This window comes from Sus scrofa, chromosome 9 (assembly GCF_054392235.1).
Source record: "Sus scrofa isolate SSC_HxYL_T2T_F1_AM1 chromosome 9, Sscrofa_HxYL_maternal_Yorkshire_Landrace_v2.0, whole genome shotgun sequence".
Taxonomy (NCBI): Eukaryota; Metazoa; Chordata; class Mammalia; order Artiodactyla; family Suidae; genus Sus; species Sus scrofa.
This window is the reverse complement of record NC_139391.1, coordinates 7,845,123-7,864,725: the sequence shown is the minus strand read 5'-3', so window position 1 is coordinate 7,864,725 and position 19,603 is coordinate 7,845,123. Positions and strand designations below refer to the sequence as shown.

General features: G+C 59.3%; 1 protein-coding gene across 6 annotated transcripts in view; it reads right to left on the bottom strand.

The window, feature by feature from the left end:
• The window catches only part of ARHGEF17 (Rho guanine nucleotide exchange factor 17), a 59,823-nt gene that overhangs the window by 19,431 nt on the left and 20,789 nt on the right, over positions 1-19,603 (bottom strand). For 5 of the 6 annotated variants that reach the window (XM_084975149.1, XM_084975148.1, XM_084975146.1 and 2 more), the window contains one exon: positions 3,113-3,190. In XM_084975149.1, coding sequence (XP_084831275.1) covers positions 3,113-3,190 — 78 coding nt within the window. Of the gene's footprint in view, positions 1-3,112; positions 3,191-6,566; positions 6,893-19,603 lie in introns of those variants that run through there. The other variant, XM_084975150.1, reaches the window with a different exon arrangement.

Here is a 19,603-nt window from a genome sequence, read left to right as displayed (position 1 = left end):
CATCTTCCCCAACTGAAACTCTGTACCTATCAAACAATAACTTCCCGGGAGCTCCCGACGTAGCTCAGTGGTTAACAAATCCGACTAGGATCCATGAGGACGCAGGTTCGACCCCTGGCCTCACTCGGTGGGTTAAGGATCTGGCATTGCCATGAGCTGTGGTGTAGGTCACAGACACAGCTCGGATCCTGCGTTGCTGTGGCTGTGGTGTAGGCCGGCAGCTATAGCTCTGCAGCTCTGATTCGACCCCTAGCCTGGGAACTTCCATATGTCGAGGGTATAGCCCTAAAAGGAAAAAAAACAAAAACAAAAACAAAACTCAATAACTTCCCATTTGCCCCTTCCCCAGCCACTGGCAACCCTAGTCAATGTTCTGTCTTTATGAATTTCGCTGTTCCAGCCGCCCCACAGAGGTAGGATCATTCAGTACCTGGCCTTTTGTGACCGGCTGAGCTCACTCAGCACATCTTCGAAGTTCATCTATGTTGTATTAAAGCATGTGTCAGAATTGCTCTCGTTTCTTTAAAAAAATTTTATTAAATTTTTTTTTTTACTTTTCTATGGCCACACCGTGCATATGGAGATTCCCAGGCTAAGGATCTAATCGGAGCTACAGCTGCTGGCCTACACCAGAGCCACAGCAACGTGGGATCCGAGCCGTGTCTTCGACCTACACCACAGCTCACGGCAATGCCAGATCCTCAACCCACTGAGCAAGGCCAGGGATAGAACCTGCAACCTCATGGTTCCTAGTCAGATTCGTGAACCACTGAGCCACGATGGGAACTCCAAAAATTGCTTTTCTTTTTACAGACACACCTGTGGCACATGGAAGTTGCCAGGCTAGGGGTTTAATCAGAGCTGCATCTGCATCCTATTCCAGAACCACAGCAACACCTGATCCAAGCCTCATTTGTGACCTACACCAGAGCTTGCAGCAACACCGGATCTTTAACCTACTGAGCGAGGCCAGGGATGGAACCCTCGTCCTCAGAGAGACAATGTCAGATCCTTAACCTCCTCAGCCACAATGAGAACTCCTTAATTTTTTTTTTTTTTTTTTTTTTTTGGTCTTTTTAGGGCTGCACCTGCAGCATACGGAGGTTCCCAGGCTAGGCGTTGAATTGGAACTGCAGCTGCTGCCTATGCCACAGCCAAGGTGACACGGGATCTGAGCCATGTCTGTGACCTACACCACAGTTCATAGCAATGCCCGATCCTTAACCCACGAGCGAGGCCAGGGATCGAACTTGCATCCTCATGCATACCAGTTGGATTCATTTCCACTGTGCCACAAAGGGAACTCCAATTTCTTTTTTTAACAGACTTTTTTGGGGGACTGCACCTGCAGCATGTGGAAGTTCCTGGGCCAGGGGTGGAACCCTCACCACAGCAGCAACCCAAGCCACTGCACTGACAATGCCAGATCCTTAGCCCAGAGTCACAGAGTCACAAGGGAACTCTAGAATTTCCTTCCTTTTTATTTTTTTTTTGTCTTTTTGACATTTCTAGGGCCGCTCCCGTGGCATATGGAGGTTCCCAGGCTAGGGGTCGAATCGGAGCTGTAGCTGCCAGCCTACGCCAGAGCCACAGCAACGTGGGATCCAAGCCACGTCTGCAACCTACACCGCAGCTCATGGCAATGCCAGATCCTTAACCCACTGAGCAAAGCCTGGGATTGAACCCGCAACCTCATGGTTCCCAGTCAGATTCGTTAACCACTGGGCCACGACGGGAACTCCGTTTCCTCCCTTTTTAAAAGCTGAACAATATTCTGTTTTCAGTACATACTCTTTGTGCACTTTGGCGCCACCACGTGTCCTCATGCACGATGTTTCGGGTTACTGCCAGTCTGTCACAGACGGTAAGCTCCAGGAGACAGGTCACCCATGCTCCCTACTGAAGCCCGCAGAGGACTGCCTGGCACGCAGGAGGTACTGGGAGCAGACTCAAGGGGTGAATGAATGAATACTCTGGATGTGTCCAGGGCTCTCCCTTCTGCCGTTTGCTCTCGTTCTGCCCAGCGGCTTGAGCAAACTTGTCCTTGACTGTGACCGTCAGGCCATACTCCAGCTCCGACCCATACTCTACCCTGGGCCCCAGCCCTGCATGTGCTTCTCAGATCTTGGGCTTCCCCGGACCCACACATCTGAACCTGAACCCACCTCTCAGCCCACCTCTTCCAGGCGGGCCCCTCCACGCCTCGGTCACCCAGGCCAGGAGGCCAGGCGGTAGCCCAGGCTCCCCGTCTTGCCCCACACAGCCAACCAGTTAGTTACCATGTCCGCCCTGGCTGTGGCCTCCCCTACTGGCGGCCTGACCTCAGCGGCCCGGGCCTCCTCATCTGCTATGCCCACTCCCGGCCGTCAGACAGACTTTGTAAAGCACGAGTCAGGCTACACACGCAAAGCCTCTTGACAGTCTCCAGGGCCCTGGGTAGCGTCCAAACCCTCTTCCCGGTTTGGAGGGCCCTCGCCCTGCGAGCTCTGCTGGCTCCCGCAGCGTCACTGCAGGACCGACCCCTTGAGCTCTGCTGGCCACACGGACCCCTGCAAGTGCCAGGCCTCTCCTTACTCAAGACTACACGCAGTTCCTGCCACTGAGCAGACGAGGCAGGAGGAAGCCGGCACCCCCTCCAGGGAAAACTCCCCGCTCCCTTGCCTGGCGGGGGCCCCCGATGCCTTAAGAGCCCACACACTCGGCTCCGTCCCCATCAGCACCGTCTGCTTCCGGGCAGGGGCTTGTCCCTCACTCAGCCCTGCCTCCTGCACCTGGACCAGGGCCTGGCACACAGCAGGTGCCAACATTTACTTCAGTTAGTGATTCAAATGGAGGTGGGGGGACACCAGAAGTGGTTCACAGATCTAAGCTCAGAGCCCGGCTGCCAGGAGGAGTGGCAAGATGGAACGAGGAGGGAGCACAGCCCTGGGTGCCCGGGTCCAGCCTCACTAAGGCCCTGTATTCTCTCTCCAAGGGGGGGGGGGGGTTGGGTCCCAGGGTCGCTCCTCCCGGCCTCGGGCCCCAGTCCACAAACGGGTTTGTTCCCACGTGTCTGACAGCCACCTAAACGCAGGACGGCTGCTCTCGGGCCCGGGCCAGCCTCGAGCCTCACCTGCATCAGCGTGCGCAGGGACTCCACGTACGACTGCTCCGTGTCCAGCAGGGTCATGGTCACGTGCTTCCGCATGTCCTGGGGAGGCAGAGAGCAGGGGGTGAGCCTGGTCCTCTCACGTCCTCCCGAAGCGCTCTGGACGCCTCTCGGCCCGGCCTGCGCTCACGTGCTCTCCCTGCAGGTAGAGCCTCCCCTGCAATCCCGCCTCCCCAGACCGTGCCCCTGGGCCCTGCGCCCCCAGCCCCACGCCCACGCTGCTGGCAGATTCGGAGATCTCCTGTTTCCTTCTTGGCTCCCCTCTTGGGCTCCGGAAAAGGACTCAAGAATCAATCATCTCCCCCATGTGTGAAGGACAATGCCGCCAGGCGACCCCCCCCCTCCAGCTGCCAACTTTGAAAATCCCAGCAGCCTCAGCGCTGTGTGGTCAGACCCCGCTTTGGGCTTTATACCCTCCCTGAGAATCAAAACTGTCACCTCCTGCTACAGATGAAGAAAAGGAGGCCCAGAGAGGTCAAGTCAGTGCTGACTCTCACACAGCCAGGCAGGGGACAGGGTTCAGTCTACCCGGTAAAGGAGTTTCCCTGAGCCGCATTCCACACCAGGCCCCACTCTAAGCACCGTGCATTCTTTCACCCTCTGACCACATGAAGGTAGATTTTGAGGACAGAGGAAAGGAGACCCAGGCACTGAAGCCTCCATTCTGGGGAGGTGACACCTGCGTTACAGAGCCTCTAAGGGGTGCCCAGACCCTGCACCCACCCCGCTGGGATAAGATGCATTTCCCTGACAGGACAGCCCCGATCCTGTGAGGAGGCTTTGCTGGAAGCCAGCCTGGGGATGCCTTCTCTGGGCTCCACTCCCCCCAACTCAGCTCACCTACTGGCCGCTGCAGGGGGGAAGTTCCTATGCATCAGGCCCACTCCTCCTCCAGGAAGCCTTCCCAGATGGCACAGCTCCGACGGCTTCCCTTCCATGGCAAGGACTCCACTCCAGGTCCCCTCTAAGTCCCTGGAGTGGTCCTAAGCAGACGGTCCTGAGCATCTCAGGGCTCACTCTCCCCTCTCCACTCTCCCTCCCAGGCCTCGATTGGCCTAAGCTTCAGCCATTGAGGCCTATTGGTCCCTAGGACACTCTTTGCATGCAGCAATGCCAGGGGGGTGTCCATGTCTGTGGCAACCCTCTAGTCCCCTACCCCTGGGAACCCCTCTGCAGGGACTCAACCAGTGAAGCTGCCCTGGTCACTGCTGTGCCCGGGGTCTATGTCTGTTGAGTGGGCCTCAGTCCCAGACCCGTCCAGGCTGCCTGGTCCAGTCACTGCTCGCCCTCAGGTCCCACTCCTTCCGACCCAGGGACTCAGAGGTCAGGGCTGTTCCCAAGCCTGTACCATGATGAGGCAAACTTAGCAAAATGGGCTCCTATGCCAGGGACTCAGGGGTGGGAAGGAGAGGAGGCCGGCTTGCCCCACCCCCAGCAGCCCTGGCTCTGATGAGTGAGAAAGCGCTGGACCCTGGCTCAGAGGCCCCACCCAGCGACAGCCAGACCATCTACCTTCAGTTCTTCGGAGGCCTTTAAAACCAGGGCAGCTTCCACTAGGAGGTGGCGCCAGCAAGGCCCACCTGAGGACGGAGAGGTGGGAGAGCATCAGGCTCTCCAAGGAAGGGCACAGGTCTCCCCCAGAGACACCGCCGCACTTCAGAGGTACGGCCTCACTTCAGCTGCACACTCGCAGCTCTAGGACTGGGCTGGCCGTCTCCACTTGGCAGGCGAGGAAATCAGAGAAGTGACCTAACTTGCCCAAGCTCACAGAGCCAGTGACTGGCAAAGCAAGGACCAGAGTCCAGCCACCTCACGCTGAGTCTTTGGGCCCCCGAACCCAGGGTTCTCAAGCCGACTGACCAGCCAGCCATGGGCCATGGGGTTCCCGGCCTGGCCCTTACCAGCTGTGTGAGTAGGTGGCCCCCTAATACCTGGGCTCCACATTCTCCTCTATGAAATGGACGAATGAGGCCTCCCCTCCAACACTACGCGCCAGCAGCACCCTCGGTCTGCAAGTCCCCCCCAGCCCGACTCCGTGAGGCTGTTTATCTATGTCTGTTGCCTGCTGCACGGGGAGCTCCCTGACAGCAGGACCAGCCTCAGCCCCGGATGGCACGGCCACCCTCCCCCACCCACGTCCCCAGCCCAACCCTGCCAGGCCCGGCAGGCATCGAGGCTCCTGAGGGAGGCAGAGCTGTGGGCAACTCACACAGGGAGGCTGATGCTGCGACAGCAACCTTTCCCCGCCGCCTCCCTGCCTGAAAGCACAGAGGGTTGTCACTCAGCTGTCAGGTAGAGGTTTGGAAAACAAGGCCAGCTCCCTGTCACTGTAGCAAGCGCCCTTCTGCACGTGCCCAGACACGGCTGTGAGTGTACGTGGGGGCAGGGGCTGCAGCTGTCAGGCAGATCGGCAGGCCCACCTGCTCTGGGCGGGACAGCCCTGTAGGCCCAGCCTCCCCCGCAGCCTCCCAGCCTCAGGAGCCCCATCTCCAGAGCCTTACCCGCCGGGGCCCTGAGGGGGAGGGCAGGCAGCAGGAAGCAGGGGAGCTCTCCTACCAGCATAACTGGGACATGGTGACCCAAAGCCTGAGACTCCTACATACACAGCATGAAGACAGAGACACATGTATGCAGAGAGAAGCCATAAAGGCCAGACACCCCGCCAAGAGGAAAGAATGCAGCCAAGTCACCCAGCTGGGGACCAGGGCCTTCGGTGCCGAGACTCGAGGCAGGAGAGGGAGACACACAATACGACACAGGGAGGAGGACAAAAAGCACAGCCCCCGCGGGAGCCCAGACCCAGAGAGACACACAAAGGCCAGGAGGCGGCCTGGGGAAGCCTCCCCTCCCCCACGGGGGAATGGGGACAGCACCCCTGCCCCCCCAGCATGATACTTCCAAGGCCCGAGGGTCTGGGGGTAGGGAGAGGCTGGTGAGGGGTGAGGAAAACTGGCTACCCCTGACCCCCCGCACAAAATTCATCTGGGGACCGCGAGGGAGGCTGAAAACCCTCCTCTTCCTGAGCCTATGGACCCAGGATACCCCTGGTGACAGCCTCTGCCTCCACCTGACCCAGGTCACATGCTTAGTGCCACTAGGATTCACCAAAGCTAGGTCTCAGGGTGCAGGCCTGCCACCCCAGCTGAGCTTGCCAGCCCTCCTGCCAACCCAAGCTTGCATCCTGGTGGCACCAGCCTCAACTGCCCTGTCAGCCAGCCACCCCTGCCAGGGCTCCTCACACACCTTCAACCTCCCTGCCCCCATCGCTGGTCACTGAGCCCCAAGTCCCACGGCCAGGAGGCTGGTGCGCCTGACCTGAGTTTCCGGCCCTGGGCCCCAGCAGCTGCCCGTGCCTCTCCCAGTGCCCGAGTTCAAAGCCCTGGCCCAGGTCCCTTGCTGGCCCTAGCCCTCCCCGTACCTGGGCCTCCCCGGGCTCCTCAGCATCAGCGCCGCTGCTCCCCCCGGCGGGCTCCCCGGAGGCGGCGGCCGGGCCCAGATCGCGCATGTCTTCCAGCGCGATGGTGAACTGGGCCAGGGTCTTCACCATCTGCAGCATGCGGCCGGCCTGCCGCCAGGGCGGGGGCGCCGGGGCGGCGGGGGGCGGCGGGCTCCCTCCCTCCCTCCCACCGTCGCTCCCAGCGGGGGTTCAGCCCGGCCGCGGCGGCGGTCGCGGTCGCGGTCGCGGTGTCAGTTCCAGCGTCGATCTGATGGCGGCGGCCGGGCCGGCGGCGGCGCTGTGGCCTCCTCCGCGGAGCGAGTGCGCCGCCGCCGCCGCCGCGGGGAGGGGAGAGGAGGGGAGGGAAGGGAGGGGAGGGGAGGGGAGGGGAGGGAGTCCCCCGCCCCATCGCGCGGCCCCATCACCCGCAACACGCAAAGGGCGCCGACCTCGCGCCCAGCGCTCCCTCAGGCAGCGGCGTCCGCTGGGGGCGCATCGCCCTCTGAGTCCGCACACGTTCGTGCTCAAAGGCGAGTCCACCCAGCGACAGGCACTTTCTGGCCACACCTGGACGCACGGAGGCACCCGCAGAGGCACGCACATACCTGTACAGAACACGCCACGTACCTGGATAGCAGCCCTCCGTCCCCGAGCAGCATTCACGCGTGGGCCAGAGCCAAGGGCACACACAACGACGGAGTCCCAACACAGACCTGACCCTGACACAGGTTGCAACCCGCCCCCCGTGCTGCACGCAGTGACACGTGCTTCTGTGTTCACACAGCTGTATGCAGGCACAAATAGGCACGCAAATTTAGGGCTGTGCCCACCCACATGGCTCTGGAAGCTGATGCTGTCCTGTTCAGGGCTGGGGAACTGGGCCCAAGAGAGGGGGGCTACCGGGGCAAGGGCCCACCCTAAGCCATCCCTCACCCCACCCAGCTGACCTGCGCCCTGTGCTTGAGACAGTCCAAGAGGAGTCCAGTCCTATTCCTCTCCAACCCCACCCCACGCCCCTCATAGGGAGGGGCTCAGGTATTTACAGCCCTGCCCCGACACTACAACCAGGTGGGGCTCCAGGACATCTTCAAACACGGTCCTCAGGACCTGCTCCTCACATTCCAGGTGGTGCCCCAAACTATTCCAGACTCACTGTATCAGCAGGGGCTTGGGGTGAGCTTCCACCCCCGCAACCCCGGGCGCTCTGATGCTCCTTGCCACTGACTAGGGAACGAATGCTCCGCTGTCTGAGGGCTCCCAGACCCACTAGCCCCCAAACGACTCCCTCCCCCATCCTGCTTTCCCCTGGGTTTCCGGACAGCGGACAGCGCAGTGGCGACCTCCTGACCCCACCACCCCAGCGGGTCTCACCCTCCCCTCCCCACCTAGCCTGACCCCCCCTCCCCCCACTTCTGCTCTGAGTCCTAGACACAGACCGGGCTCTCTACTGCTCTGGGGCCTGGGCTCACCCGCCCCTCTCCTACAGGTGCTTTTCCTTTTCCTTTAAGACTCATCTTGGTGCAAATATCACCTCAGGGAAGCCCTCCGTGATCCCGAGCTTAGGTCAGGTGCACCCGCTATCTGCTTTCAAAGTCTCCATTTTTCTTCACCAGGTATCAGAGTTTGTACTTATACATCTGCGCAAATGCTCGATTGATGCTTATCTCCTCCAAGGAGGCTGTAGGTCCCTCTTGTAAGCCACAGCACTGTGCACATGGATGCAGGCTAATGAACCGTAATTCCTTCTCCCCACACCAAGCAGTCACCACCAAGAGGCAAACCAGCCCATGCAGGCAGCTGTTCACGAACCCTCCCTGACTTTCCCTGGCACTCCCATGGCACAGGATCAACCTTCCCTGCTGACCCTGGCAGCTTTCTGTTCTGTTTGGCCCCACTGCCCCCCATCCCCCCGGTTCAGTCCTCAACCAAGGTGAGTCCACACAACACACCCCCAGCCGGCAGTGGCATCGTCAGAGCGTCCCAAAATATCCAACACTAAAACTTTAAACTCTCCAACAGACAATCCTCAAGTAGCCAAGAATGAGAACAGGCCCAGAGAATTCCAAGAGTAACAGGAGAAAACCGGTGTGACCTGCCCCTAGCAGGGGCTCCCAGAGCAAACAGAAGGCTGCATTAGGACGGGAGCCCGATATTGATGGGGCTGCAATGGGGCGGAGCCTGATACTGATGGGTGAAGAGAGCTACGCGTGAACTCATTTGTCTCCCCGGGTCTCGCGAGAGCCTGGACCAGAGTAACTCGAGCCGCTTTGCTGAATGACAGCGTGAACAGAGGCAAGAGCGCGCACTCTGAAGGAACTGCCTTCCTGGTCGTTCTATAGCGGTCGCTCTCCAAGTGCGATCCCTGTGCACCTCCTGGGGACGCGCTGGAAGGGCTCACTCTCAGACTGCCCCCCACGGGCTACCCTCCGGATCTGAGCCCTGGACCCGGCACAGATTGCTGGGCCCATCTGTGCGCGCGCAGCACCGAGCCTTCGAGGCTTCGAGCCTGCCTGGCCACACCCTCCAGGCAGCAGTCCTCGCCCAACCCCTTCTGCCCCAAGAGGCGGAAGCGAAGGTCCTCCAGGAGGGCCTGAGCCCTCTTCTGCCTCTGGTTTGGACCAAGGAATCTAATGAGTCCCTCTTAACTAACCAGTGGGATGAAAGTGGGCTTGGAGGGGTGGGAGAGCTCGCTCCTCTTCCTCCTCCTCTTGGGCCCATCGTATTGGGGGGAGGTTTGGAAGAGCCAGACCAGCTGACTGAGTGAGTTGCTGAGCAAGGAGGATGGACACACTCCGTGATTCAGTCCAAACAGCTAGGTCCCCAGGATAATGTCACACCAGCACACGGCTGGTCGTCTGAAAGCCTCGCCCTCAGCCCACTGCAGGATCACCGTAGCTACTTAGCCCACATGCGGCTTCCTCTCAGAACCACCCCCCCACCCGCTCTCCAGCTGTACCACCTCGACCGTATTTCTTCTAAGCGGTTGGGAGACAGAGCACAGCTTGGGCTTCTTAGGGAAGCACACTCATTCCCTCACTGGCTCCAGAAGGACCAGGCCCTGCAGAGACAAATCCATTCCAGCTGGCCCCCAGGAGCTCACTCAAGGCTCAGCAGAGGGATTCATCTCTGTCTGGAGGAATGGGGGATATTGAGGGAAGGCTTCCTGGAGGAGGAAGGGTTTGAACAAGTCCTGGGGTCTAGAGATCCAGAGGCAGGTGGGTCCCCAGAAGGCAAAGTTCACCAGAGGCCCCTGCCCTGGAGAAGGAGGCAAGGCTTGGTGCCAAGGGCACTGCTTGCTGCTGCTCCTTCATTAAGGATCACTAATTAGATCCAAGCCCGTTGCTGTGGCAACAAGAGGGGCTGGTAGGGTAGAGAAATGAAGCTGAGGGAAGGAACAGGAGAGCAAAGCTGCTGCATCAGGGGGTCCAGGTATCACCCCCAGAACAGCACAGACAGCAGAGCCCCTCAGGGAAGGGCCAGCAGGGGTGGGGGCTGGTGACACCCGGGGCAGGTCTGGTTCTACCGCTCCTCTGAGTTTCAGGCGTTGATTTCTCGTTTCCTTTTGGGTATCTGCAGCGGTTTGGACTGGCTCTGACTCAGAATAGCTTTTACAGTGTATACGCTAGTCGGTAAAGGCATATCTAGCACCCCTCTCCCTACAGCAAACCCCATACACCCCATACACTGCTCTTTCCACCAACAGCCCCCCTCCCCCTCCTCAGTCAGGGGAAGGTGGGGGCAGGGAGGGGAAAGGGCTCTGCCCCACAAGGCCACCACCCCACTCCAGGAGGCGGGCTGGGCCCCCCACCAGCCCTAGGAAGCACCCAACCCTCCTGCCTCCCACCCAGTCTGCTGACAACTTCCCCATCTCGGAGGGAAGCCCAACGACTTGCTTGCCTGCCTCTGGACTCCCTCTCTGAGCCCCCCCAAGACCTCCTGCAAGACCGCTTGCCCACTTGGGGCCACTTGTGCTGGACCAACCGGGGGACCAGTGATGAGAACATGCGTATGGATGGATAATGAGTGATAGTTGAATAAATATAAACATGGGTTGATGATGGATGAATAAAGAAAAGGAAGAACAGAATGATGAATCGATGATAAATGAACACAGGAATGGATACACACACGTGGTCCAAAGCGGGAGAAGTTCACTGAGTTTTTATTTTATTCATTTGTTGATTAGTTTAACAGAATTTACTGAGTCCTTCCAGGCACCAAGCACCATGCTGGGGGCTTAAAGGTGAGAAGAGATCCGTGCCCTGCTGGGCACCAGTCTATATGGGAAGACAGGAATGGGTTAAGAAATGCCCAGTACAATACAGGTTCAGGGGCAGCGGGTCTCATCAGGCTCCTGCAGGATGGGGGGGGGGGGGGTCTCCAGCCTTTCACATGTTCTGTATAAATATTCGCCAGAGGAGTGTCTGGGCCCCAGAGCTGTTCAAACCGGAACACTGAGAACTCCATCATCTTAGAATCCTCACCAAGACCAAGGCTATCATGACACTTTCCAGGCGCCACCACCCCACCACTGGCTCCTTTAATCCCCACAGCAGCCCTCCATCAAGGGCTCGTTACTGCTGCTCCCCCTTTTTACAAAGAAGGAAACTGAGGCTCAGCGAGGTCACTTAATTGCTAAGAGATGGAGCCCAGGCGGCTGCCTCCAGGGCCCAGACCCTTGACATGCCACCTCCCTGGGCAGAGTCCACACCCAGCGCCCGTCCGCTGCCCAGGCTGCCTTTCTCCGGCCTCATCGGTACCGAAACAGTGACAGGAACAGATTCTCCCAACCCAGGACAGATCTGGCGGAAAACAGAATGCCGTCCACAGGCAACGCTGGGACGGCGGCAGGTCCTCTTCCCGGGGAACGGGGCCCTGGCGGACGGCCCAGATGGCCTGTCTGCGTTCCTGACCCCGCAGGACAGAGTCAGCACTGGATGTTCCCAACTAACGGGCCGTCCATTTCGCTGAGGGCTGCTGTCTGCCTCGGGGCCTCAGGCTCATCAATGAAACAAAAGTTGCAGAAGAGGGATTTCTGGGTACAGGGGTTAAGAGGGCAGACCCGAGCCCGACAGCCTGGGCTCAAATCCTGGCTCCAGCGCATCAGGGGATGTGACCTTGAGCAAGACACTTCCCCTCTTGGGGCCTCAGTCTCTCCATCTGTTCTCATCTGGGACCCCTGCCCTCTTCGTCCTGCCACCCATCCCTTCCCGGTGCCTCCCCAGGTCATGGCTTGTCCCTTCTAGACACTGCCTTCTGGGAGGAGGGACCTCTCGAGGCTGCCCAGAGTTCCCAGGCCTTAGGCACCTCCAAGGACTGGATGCTCCGGGTGGGCCCCAGGATTCTGGGAAATGTGCTTTGTGAACGGGGAGATGAAGGGCCTAGGAAGCCTCAGGTCCTTCCAGCCACAGGGCCACTGTCCCGCTTAGGTCGGACCATGTGCACGTGAAGGCGGGACTATAAGACACAACGTGTGTCCCAATTTGTGGACTCACCCACGCGTCTGTGTGCCAGCCAGTGGTCTTCCATGGCCATGCGACCGCAGAGGCCCTCAGTGTGTGATGGCCCAATGGTTCTGGGGCAGAGGAGGAAAGCGCAGGGGCCACTTCGACCATAAACAGAAACAGCTGCACTGAGCATTCACCACGCGCCAGGCCCGGGCTAAGTATGCCACGTCAACGCCCAGTCCGTCCTCGTGAGCCCCGGCAGCGGTGGCGGACGGCACCTGAGAGGCCACCACGGTATGTCCCGTGCCACATGCTCTTCTTACAGTGTGATATTAACACTCCTCCTACAGAGTAACGAGCTCCATGTCCTCTCTCCTTGAAACCGAGTGGATCTTTGTGACTGCCTCGACCAAGGGAGGACAGCAGAAAGGACAGGGACAACCCAAGCTAGGCTACACACATGCCAGGTACCTCCGCCTTGCTCTCTTGGGTCACTCATTCTTTTTTTTTGGTTGTTGGTGGCTGTGCTTGTGGCACATGAAAGTTCCCAGGCCAGGGACTGAACCCATGTCAAAGCAGTGACCCAAGTTCTGCAGTGACAACACCAGATCCTTAACCCACTGTGCCACAAGACAACTCCAGGTCACTTGTTCTTAAAGCTCAGCATATGTTCATTGCAGCGCTATTCACAATAGTCAAGACATGGAAACAACCTAAATGTCCATGGACAGATGAATGAATGAAGATATGGTTCCTACACACAAATGGAATACTACTCAGCCATAAAAAAGAACAAAACAGGAGTTTTCATTGTGGCACAGCAGAAATGATTCCTACTAGTAACCATGAGGTTGTGAGTTTGATTCCTGGCCTCACTCAGTGGGTTAAGGATCCATAATTGCCATGAACTGTGGTGTAGGCTGGCAGCTACAGCTCCAATTTGACCCCAGCCCAAGAACCTCCATATGCCACACACATGGCTCTAAAAAAAAAAAAAAAAAAGGAGTTCCTGTTGTAGCTCAGTGGTAAGAAACCTGACTAGTATCCATGAGGATGCAGATTCAATCCCGGCCCCACTCTGTGGTTTAAGGATCTGGCTTTGCCATGAGCTGCGGTGTAGGTCACAGACATGGCTTAGATCTGGCATGGCTGTGGCCGGCAGCTGCAGCTCCAATGGGACTCCTAGTTTGGGAACTTCCACATGCCACATGTGCAGCCATAAAAAGCAAAAAAAAAAGCCATCTGCAGCAACGTGGATGGAAATAGAGACTCTCATATTAAGTAAGTCACAAGGAAAATATATAACACTTATATCTGGAATCTAATACATGGCACAAGTGAGCCTGTCTACAGAAAAGGAACAAACTCATGGGTATGGAGAACAGACTTGTGGTTGCCGAGGGGAATGGAGAGGGAGAGGGAGGCACTGGGAGTTTGGGGGGAGTAGACGCAAACTATTGCCTCTGGAGTGGATCAGCAACGAGATCCTGCTGCTCAGCACAGGGAACTCTATCTCGTCACGTGTGATGGAACATGGTGGAGGATAATGCAAGAAAAAGAATGTGTGTGTATTATAGCCGCTCACACTTTGCTGTGCAGCAGAATCCGACAGAACACTGTACACCAAGTGTAATTCAAAAATTCAGCAAAAGGGGGGGGCTCAGCACTACGTCATAAACAAGCTGAGGCCACATGCAGAAGCCACGTGGAGGGTGCTCCAGCTGACAGCCCAGGTGAGGTCCTACGCCAAGGCCAGCACCAACTGCCAGATTTGTAGCCTTTGAGATGATTCCAGCCCAGCTACTAGCTGACTGCACCTGCACAAAAGACTCCAAGGGAGAGCCCGCTAGCTGAGGAAGCAGGCCCAGAGGGCTGACAAAGCCATGGCCATGCAGCCAGTCAGTGGCAGCGCTGGCATAGGAACCCAGGGTCCTGAACGTCCTGATGGGAGGAAAGAAGCAGGAGGAAGGTCTCCGCACAGGCCCAGAGGCTCCATCTGCCACCCCGGGCTCTGCAGCACAGGAGATCCCACCGCCTTTGCAGCAGCCCCCTCCGAGGGCTCAGAGGAGGATGGCGACAGCTCTCACGCCCTGTGCTGGGGCTCAGGCCCAGCTCCGGGCCGCTCCACGGGGCTGGCCACTTCCCACCCGAGGCAATGACCTGCATTCCCTTTACCCTCGGGGAGACTGACTTTGCTGCTAGCTCACGTCCGGTGCAGTGCTGCGGCTTAGGTATTCTCTCGCCCAGTCCTCACAGAGCCCTGAGTTATGTGTCACTATTAGTGCCGTTTTACAGGTGAGGACACCAGCTCAGGAAGTGAAGCAACTCGTCTGAGGTTTTATTTTTATTTTACTTGTCTTTTTGCCATTTCTTGGGCCGCTCCCGCGGCATATGGAGGTTCCCAGGCTAGGGGTCGAATCGGAGCTGAAGCCACCCGCCTACACCAGAGCCAGAGCAACGCGGGATCCGAGCCGCGTCTGCAACCTACACCACAGCTCACGGCAACGCCAGATCCTCAACCCACTGAGCAGGGCCAGGGATCGAACCCACAACCTCATGGTTCCCAGTCGGATGCGTTAACCACTGCGCCACGATGGGAACTCCCTCCCCTGAGGTTTTGAAGTTGGATGTAGCAAAGCTGGGATCTGGCGCCAAGTGATGGGCGTAGCAGAGAGGCTGAGGGACGTCACCAGGGTTACAGAGCACATCAGTGGGGACTCAGCCAGAGCACCCTGCCCGAGGTGGTGATGGGCTGTCTTCTCCTCCCTGGATGGCTGGAAATAGATGAAAATAGCAAAGAGGTCTCTGCGTCCCCCTTGCCCCGCCCTCCCCTCTACATTGTCCATAAAAGCAGGTCTCCCCATGGTCGCAGCTGGGTGCCTGACCTAAGGGCCGCACCACACATTCTGCTGCTCTGTGACTCTGGCCAAGATGCGCCCCGCTCTGGGATTGCTTCCCCCTGTCTAGACACATGGGGGAGGAGGGAAGGTGAAGGTGGATTCCAAACTGCCCACCAGGCTCCCCAAGGGAGGTGGGCAAAGAGAGGTCCTGCCCAGAGATGGAGGATGGGCAGCTTGACCTTCCTCCCAAGATTCAGACGCCAGGATCCAGCCTCCTGGCTTGAGCAGGGAAGCTGGACTCCAGGAACTGCACTTCTGCCAGACACCCACAGGGGGCAGCAGAGGCCCGCGCGGCTGGGGCTGTGGTGCATGTGGTTTGAATTTAACTCCAGTCTTGTTTCATGTGGGTTTTTTCCCTTTCTTCTCCTCTGCCTTCCCACGACCACGCCCCCTCCTTAGTTTCAAGAAGAGGCAGCTGGATCTTCCAGCCTGGGAAGGAGGAGTTTCTCAACATCATGGATAATGGCCGGAAGCAGGGGGCTGGGGGGTAGGTGGACAGACAGACCCCTGCAGATGTGAAAAACATCTCCTGACGAGCTAACAAGCTCTGAGTTTATCATCTCCAGGCCCAAGAGACTAGGACTGGCACCCCCGTTTTACAGACAGAGGAATCAAAAGGCAGATCTTCTGGGTCCCACATCTGAGGGGCAGGGGGCAGGAGTCCCCCTGGGAATCCGATGAAGCCTGAAAGTAGGATTTGCTCAATCTGGCAACCCTGGCTCCCAGGCCATGCACCACCCACCCGTGTCCACACTGCTGCTCAGGACCGCGTTCTGGCTGCTGGTCCCAGCCCTGGCTCAGAACTTGTGGAGGAGGTCAGCTTCCTGAGCCCTCCTCTCCCAGCTTCAAACATCATTTCATTCAAAATGAGTAAGCCTTGCTCGGCACAGAACACTGCACGGGGAATCAGGCCCTGCGGCCGGGGCTCAGCACCACCAGCTTCCAGCTGCTGCAAACATCCCCGTCCTCAGCCGCGGGTTTCCTACTTTGAAAACGATGGGGAGCATCCACCGCGCAGCAGGTGCTCTGCGCAGGCAGGAGGGCTCCCTCCTCGCCTCCACGCTTGTCCAGCGCGCTGGGAGGCCGGGGTGAGGGAGCGTGGGAACGGAAGTGCCTGTTTCCAGCTCCTCCTGCGCCCTCCCTCCTTTCCTTGAACCCAGGCGCAGCTGGGGGAGGGGGGCCTCCACTTGTGTGTTGTCAGGGTGGGATGGGGTGTCCTGCCTCCAGAGGGGAAGATGACTCACTGGGCTGGGGGCCAGGCACCCTGGGAAAGGCCAGGCCAAGCTCGGGCCAGGGCCCCAGGGAGCCAGAGGCAGGGAGGAGGGGGCAGGGCTTGCCCGCGCCGTGGACGTGATCCTGGGCGCTCAAAACGCAACCAAAGGAGCCCCTCTTCCCCGCTCGCCACAGCACCGAACTTACTCAGATCTGCAAAGGCCCAGGCGAGCCTGAGGCACTCTCGGCTCCTGCCAGCCTGACCTCTGTTCTGGGCATGGCCGCTGCTGGAACAGGCAGAGGCGCTCCCTTCCTCTGGAGCTCCGAGACTTCAGCAGCCGTGCCTAGAACAGAGCAGGCCCACAGCACGCGCGATTCGTACTCGTGAGTCAGTGGACGGAGAAGGCCAGTGAAATGCATGTGCACAGCAAGCTGAAAACGTTCACGTTCACTCCTCCCTGGAGGGGAAGCCAGGGAAGGGACGAGGCTTCTCACAAGGCCTCACCCCCAGGGCAGCAGGCAGTCAGCTGAGGCCAGAACCAGGCCTCAGGGCTCTTCCACAGCGGTGGCAGCGCAGCAGCTCCTGCAAAGGGGCCCAAGCAGCTGGGAGGTGTGTGCACCCCCCCACCACCGCCCTACTGGGGGACGCGCCCAGGAAGGGGGCAAGTTCCATCCATCAGGCAGCCACTCTGGCCCAGCATAAAGTGAACCCTGGTGACCCTGCCCAAGCCGGAGCCCAGGGAAGCCCCGCCCATCACACCAGACAAGCCTAGGGCAGCCAAGAAGCCCAGGGACAGTGACCATCCCAGCCTGCAGGGAGCTGTCGCCAGGACTGGGCCCTGCTGGCGCACGTGGTCTCTGCCTTGGCAGACCAGAGACAGCCTCAGCCTCTAGGTCTTGCTGCACTGTATCAGCAACTGGTGACCAGCCCAATGCCTGGTCCCTAGCCCTGGTTATGTGTGTGTGTGTGCGTGTGTGTGTGTGCAGTACACAAGATTCACAGCCGAAGGCCCGCCGAGCCAGGTCTAGGCCCCAGCTCTTGCAAGGCACCAGGACTAGGACCCCACTACCAGGGAGCTGCCCTGACAGCCCAGATATGCCAACCCCCCTCCTTCTCTGAGCTCTTTGGGCTTCAGGGGTGGCAGCTTCGAACCTCAGAGTCTGTCTAGACTTACTATTGCCATGAGGACAGTAAGGGGTGCCCTCACCACTTGGCAGTTTACAAAATGCTTGCAAGACCTCCACTGGATCCTCTTGGGAACTCAGCGGGGAAAACCAGGGCTCAGTGAGGAGCCGTAACTTGCCCGGGTTCTCAGGACTCAGAGGAGGTGGGGCTGGGGCTCCAATCGCCCCTCTGCTGCTGACCTGCTGTGGGACTCTGTCCTCGCTGTGCCTGAGGACAGGAGGGGAGCAGTGGCATACACAGGGAGCTGGTCTCTCTTGAGGAGTTCCTAGGTGCTGCTTACAGGCACTGTTGTTGTTGGTTTTTTTGTGTGTTTTTTTTGTCATTTCTTGGGCCGCTCCTGCGCCATATGGAGATTCCCAGGCTAGGGGTCGGATCGGAGCTGTAGCCAACCGCCTACACCAGAGCCACAGCAACGCGGGATCCGAGCCGCGTCTGCAACCTACACCACAGCTCATGGCAACGCCGGATCCTTAACCCACTGAGCAAGGCCAGGGATCGAAACCATAACCTCATGGTTCCTAGTCGGATTCGTTAACCACTGCGCCACGACGAGAACTCCCAGGCATTGATTTTAACCTGGAGATGAGCGAAGCCTCCTGGGTGCTTCACACAAGAGGACGAGGGGCACAGGGACATTAAGGGCAGGCCTCAAGGTCTCACAGCAGACAGGATTTGGGCACCCAGGGGCCCAGGAGGCAGGCGATCCACATCCACTCCACGGCGCAGGAGAGGGGCGCCTTCCTGCCCGAGGGAGTAATCCAGACAGCAGCCTGGGCCACCAGCACACAGGGGACACCTGCCTTCCTGCCAAGAGTGGGAAGTGACCACAGGGCGGAGTGAAGCACGCACTTGCACATGGAGAAGCGCCCGGTGTAACATGAACCGAAAGAAGCTGGAAGCATCCACACCATCTCGACGCCGCGAACTCCACGCAAGGACGTGCGAGGAGAAAGCGTGCCCTGAGCACTGCCCTGAGCGCGGCGCCTCGCTCTTGGTCCGTGTGACAGGGACCGTACGGGCAGCCTTAGCACAGGGCCTGAAACACAGGGCGCTCCGGAAAGGCTGGCTGTTAGGAATAACCAGAGAACCTCCGAAGGCAGGGCAGCTCAGAGGCTGACTGGACCAGCTCCACCCCAGGACCGGTAGCCCCTGTCTGCATGCCCTCAGGGTTGGGGAGCTCGCCCCCTGCCATGGCACCGTAGCAGCTTGTCTGCGATGGGCCAGGTCTCCTTGGGAGAAAGACCAAACTCGGCTGGCCCCTCCGTGCCTGGGTGGCCCTAGCATTGGACGGTGGTGACCTTGGGAAGGGTCTTCCATCTCCCACCCGAAATCCTCTGGTCTCAGACCCTTTGATGGGGGGGGTTCCCGAGGTGCACGGCCGGGAGGGGCTCTCGGAGTGGCTCTCTTCAGAGTGGCCAGGAGGCTACTTTCGTTCCTCCCAGTGGCTCTGGGGTGACGGGGCATTTGCTGCCGCCCGCTGTGCCTTTCCCATTTTCTCCTCTGGAAAATAAACGGGAAGCCAGCTGGGTCTGACCTCCTGCTACCCCACCCCCAAGCCCTGCAGTCCCCCAGGCCCCCGGAGGCCCTCTCGCCTCCTTCTGGACTAGCGGAGAACCCTAAGGGGAGGGGCCTGGTGAGCGGGGCTGTGGCCATGGCAACGGCAGCCCTGGAATTTGACCACTGGGGCCCAGGAGTGGGGGTGGGGAGCTGGTACAGGCCAGGCTAGGGGTCGGCAGGAGGGTCCAGGGGCCCAGAAAGCCAAGAAGAGCAGGGCAGGCGTCAGGGTCCTTCCCCGGTCTGTTTCCCCGTCTGTAAAGGGGAAGAGGCACGGACCTCAAAAATCTCTCTTCCCAGCTCTAATCCAAACTGGAACCTGGGCGAAGGCTAGGGGCACCGGGAGGAACCAGAGCAAGGCCAACCACCCCCGTGAAGGACAGGGACCCCAGAAGACAGGGCCTCGCCCCCAGGTCACACAGCAAACCCAGGCAGTACTGAGACTAGACCCTGGGGTGCAGACTCTGGCTTCCCCGTCTCTCCACGGCAGAGGCCGAGGCTGCCTGCTCCACGGCGGTGGGAGGAGGACCGCCAGGGCCAAGAATGGCCATGGCTGGGCTGGGGCCACAGCCCTGAGACCACAGACAGTGTGCCTGCCCCCAGCAAGCCTCCGCACCCCTGGATGTGGCTGGCAGAGGGCCTGCCCCCACCCCTGCCTAAAGTGCCAGGCTGCTGTGGGTATTTTTAAATGGGTGCCCGCCTCTCTCCGCCTTCCCACTT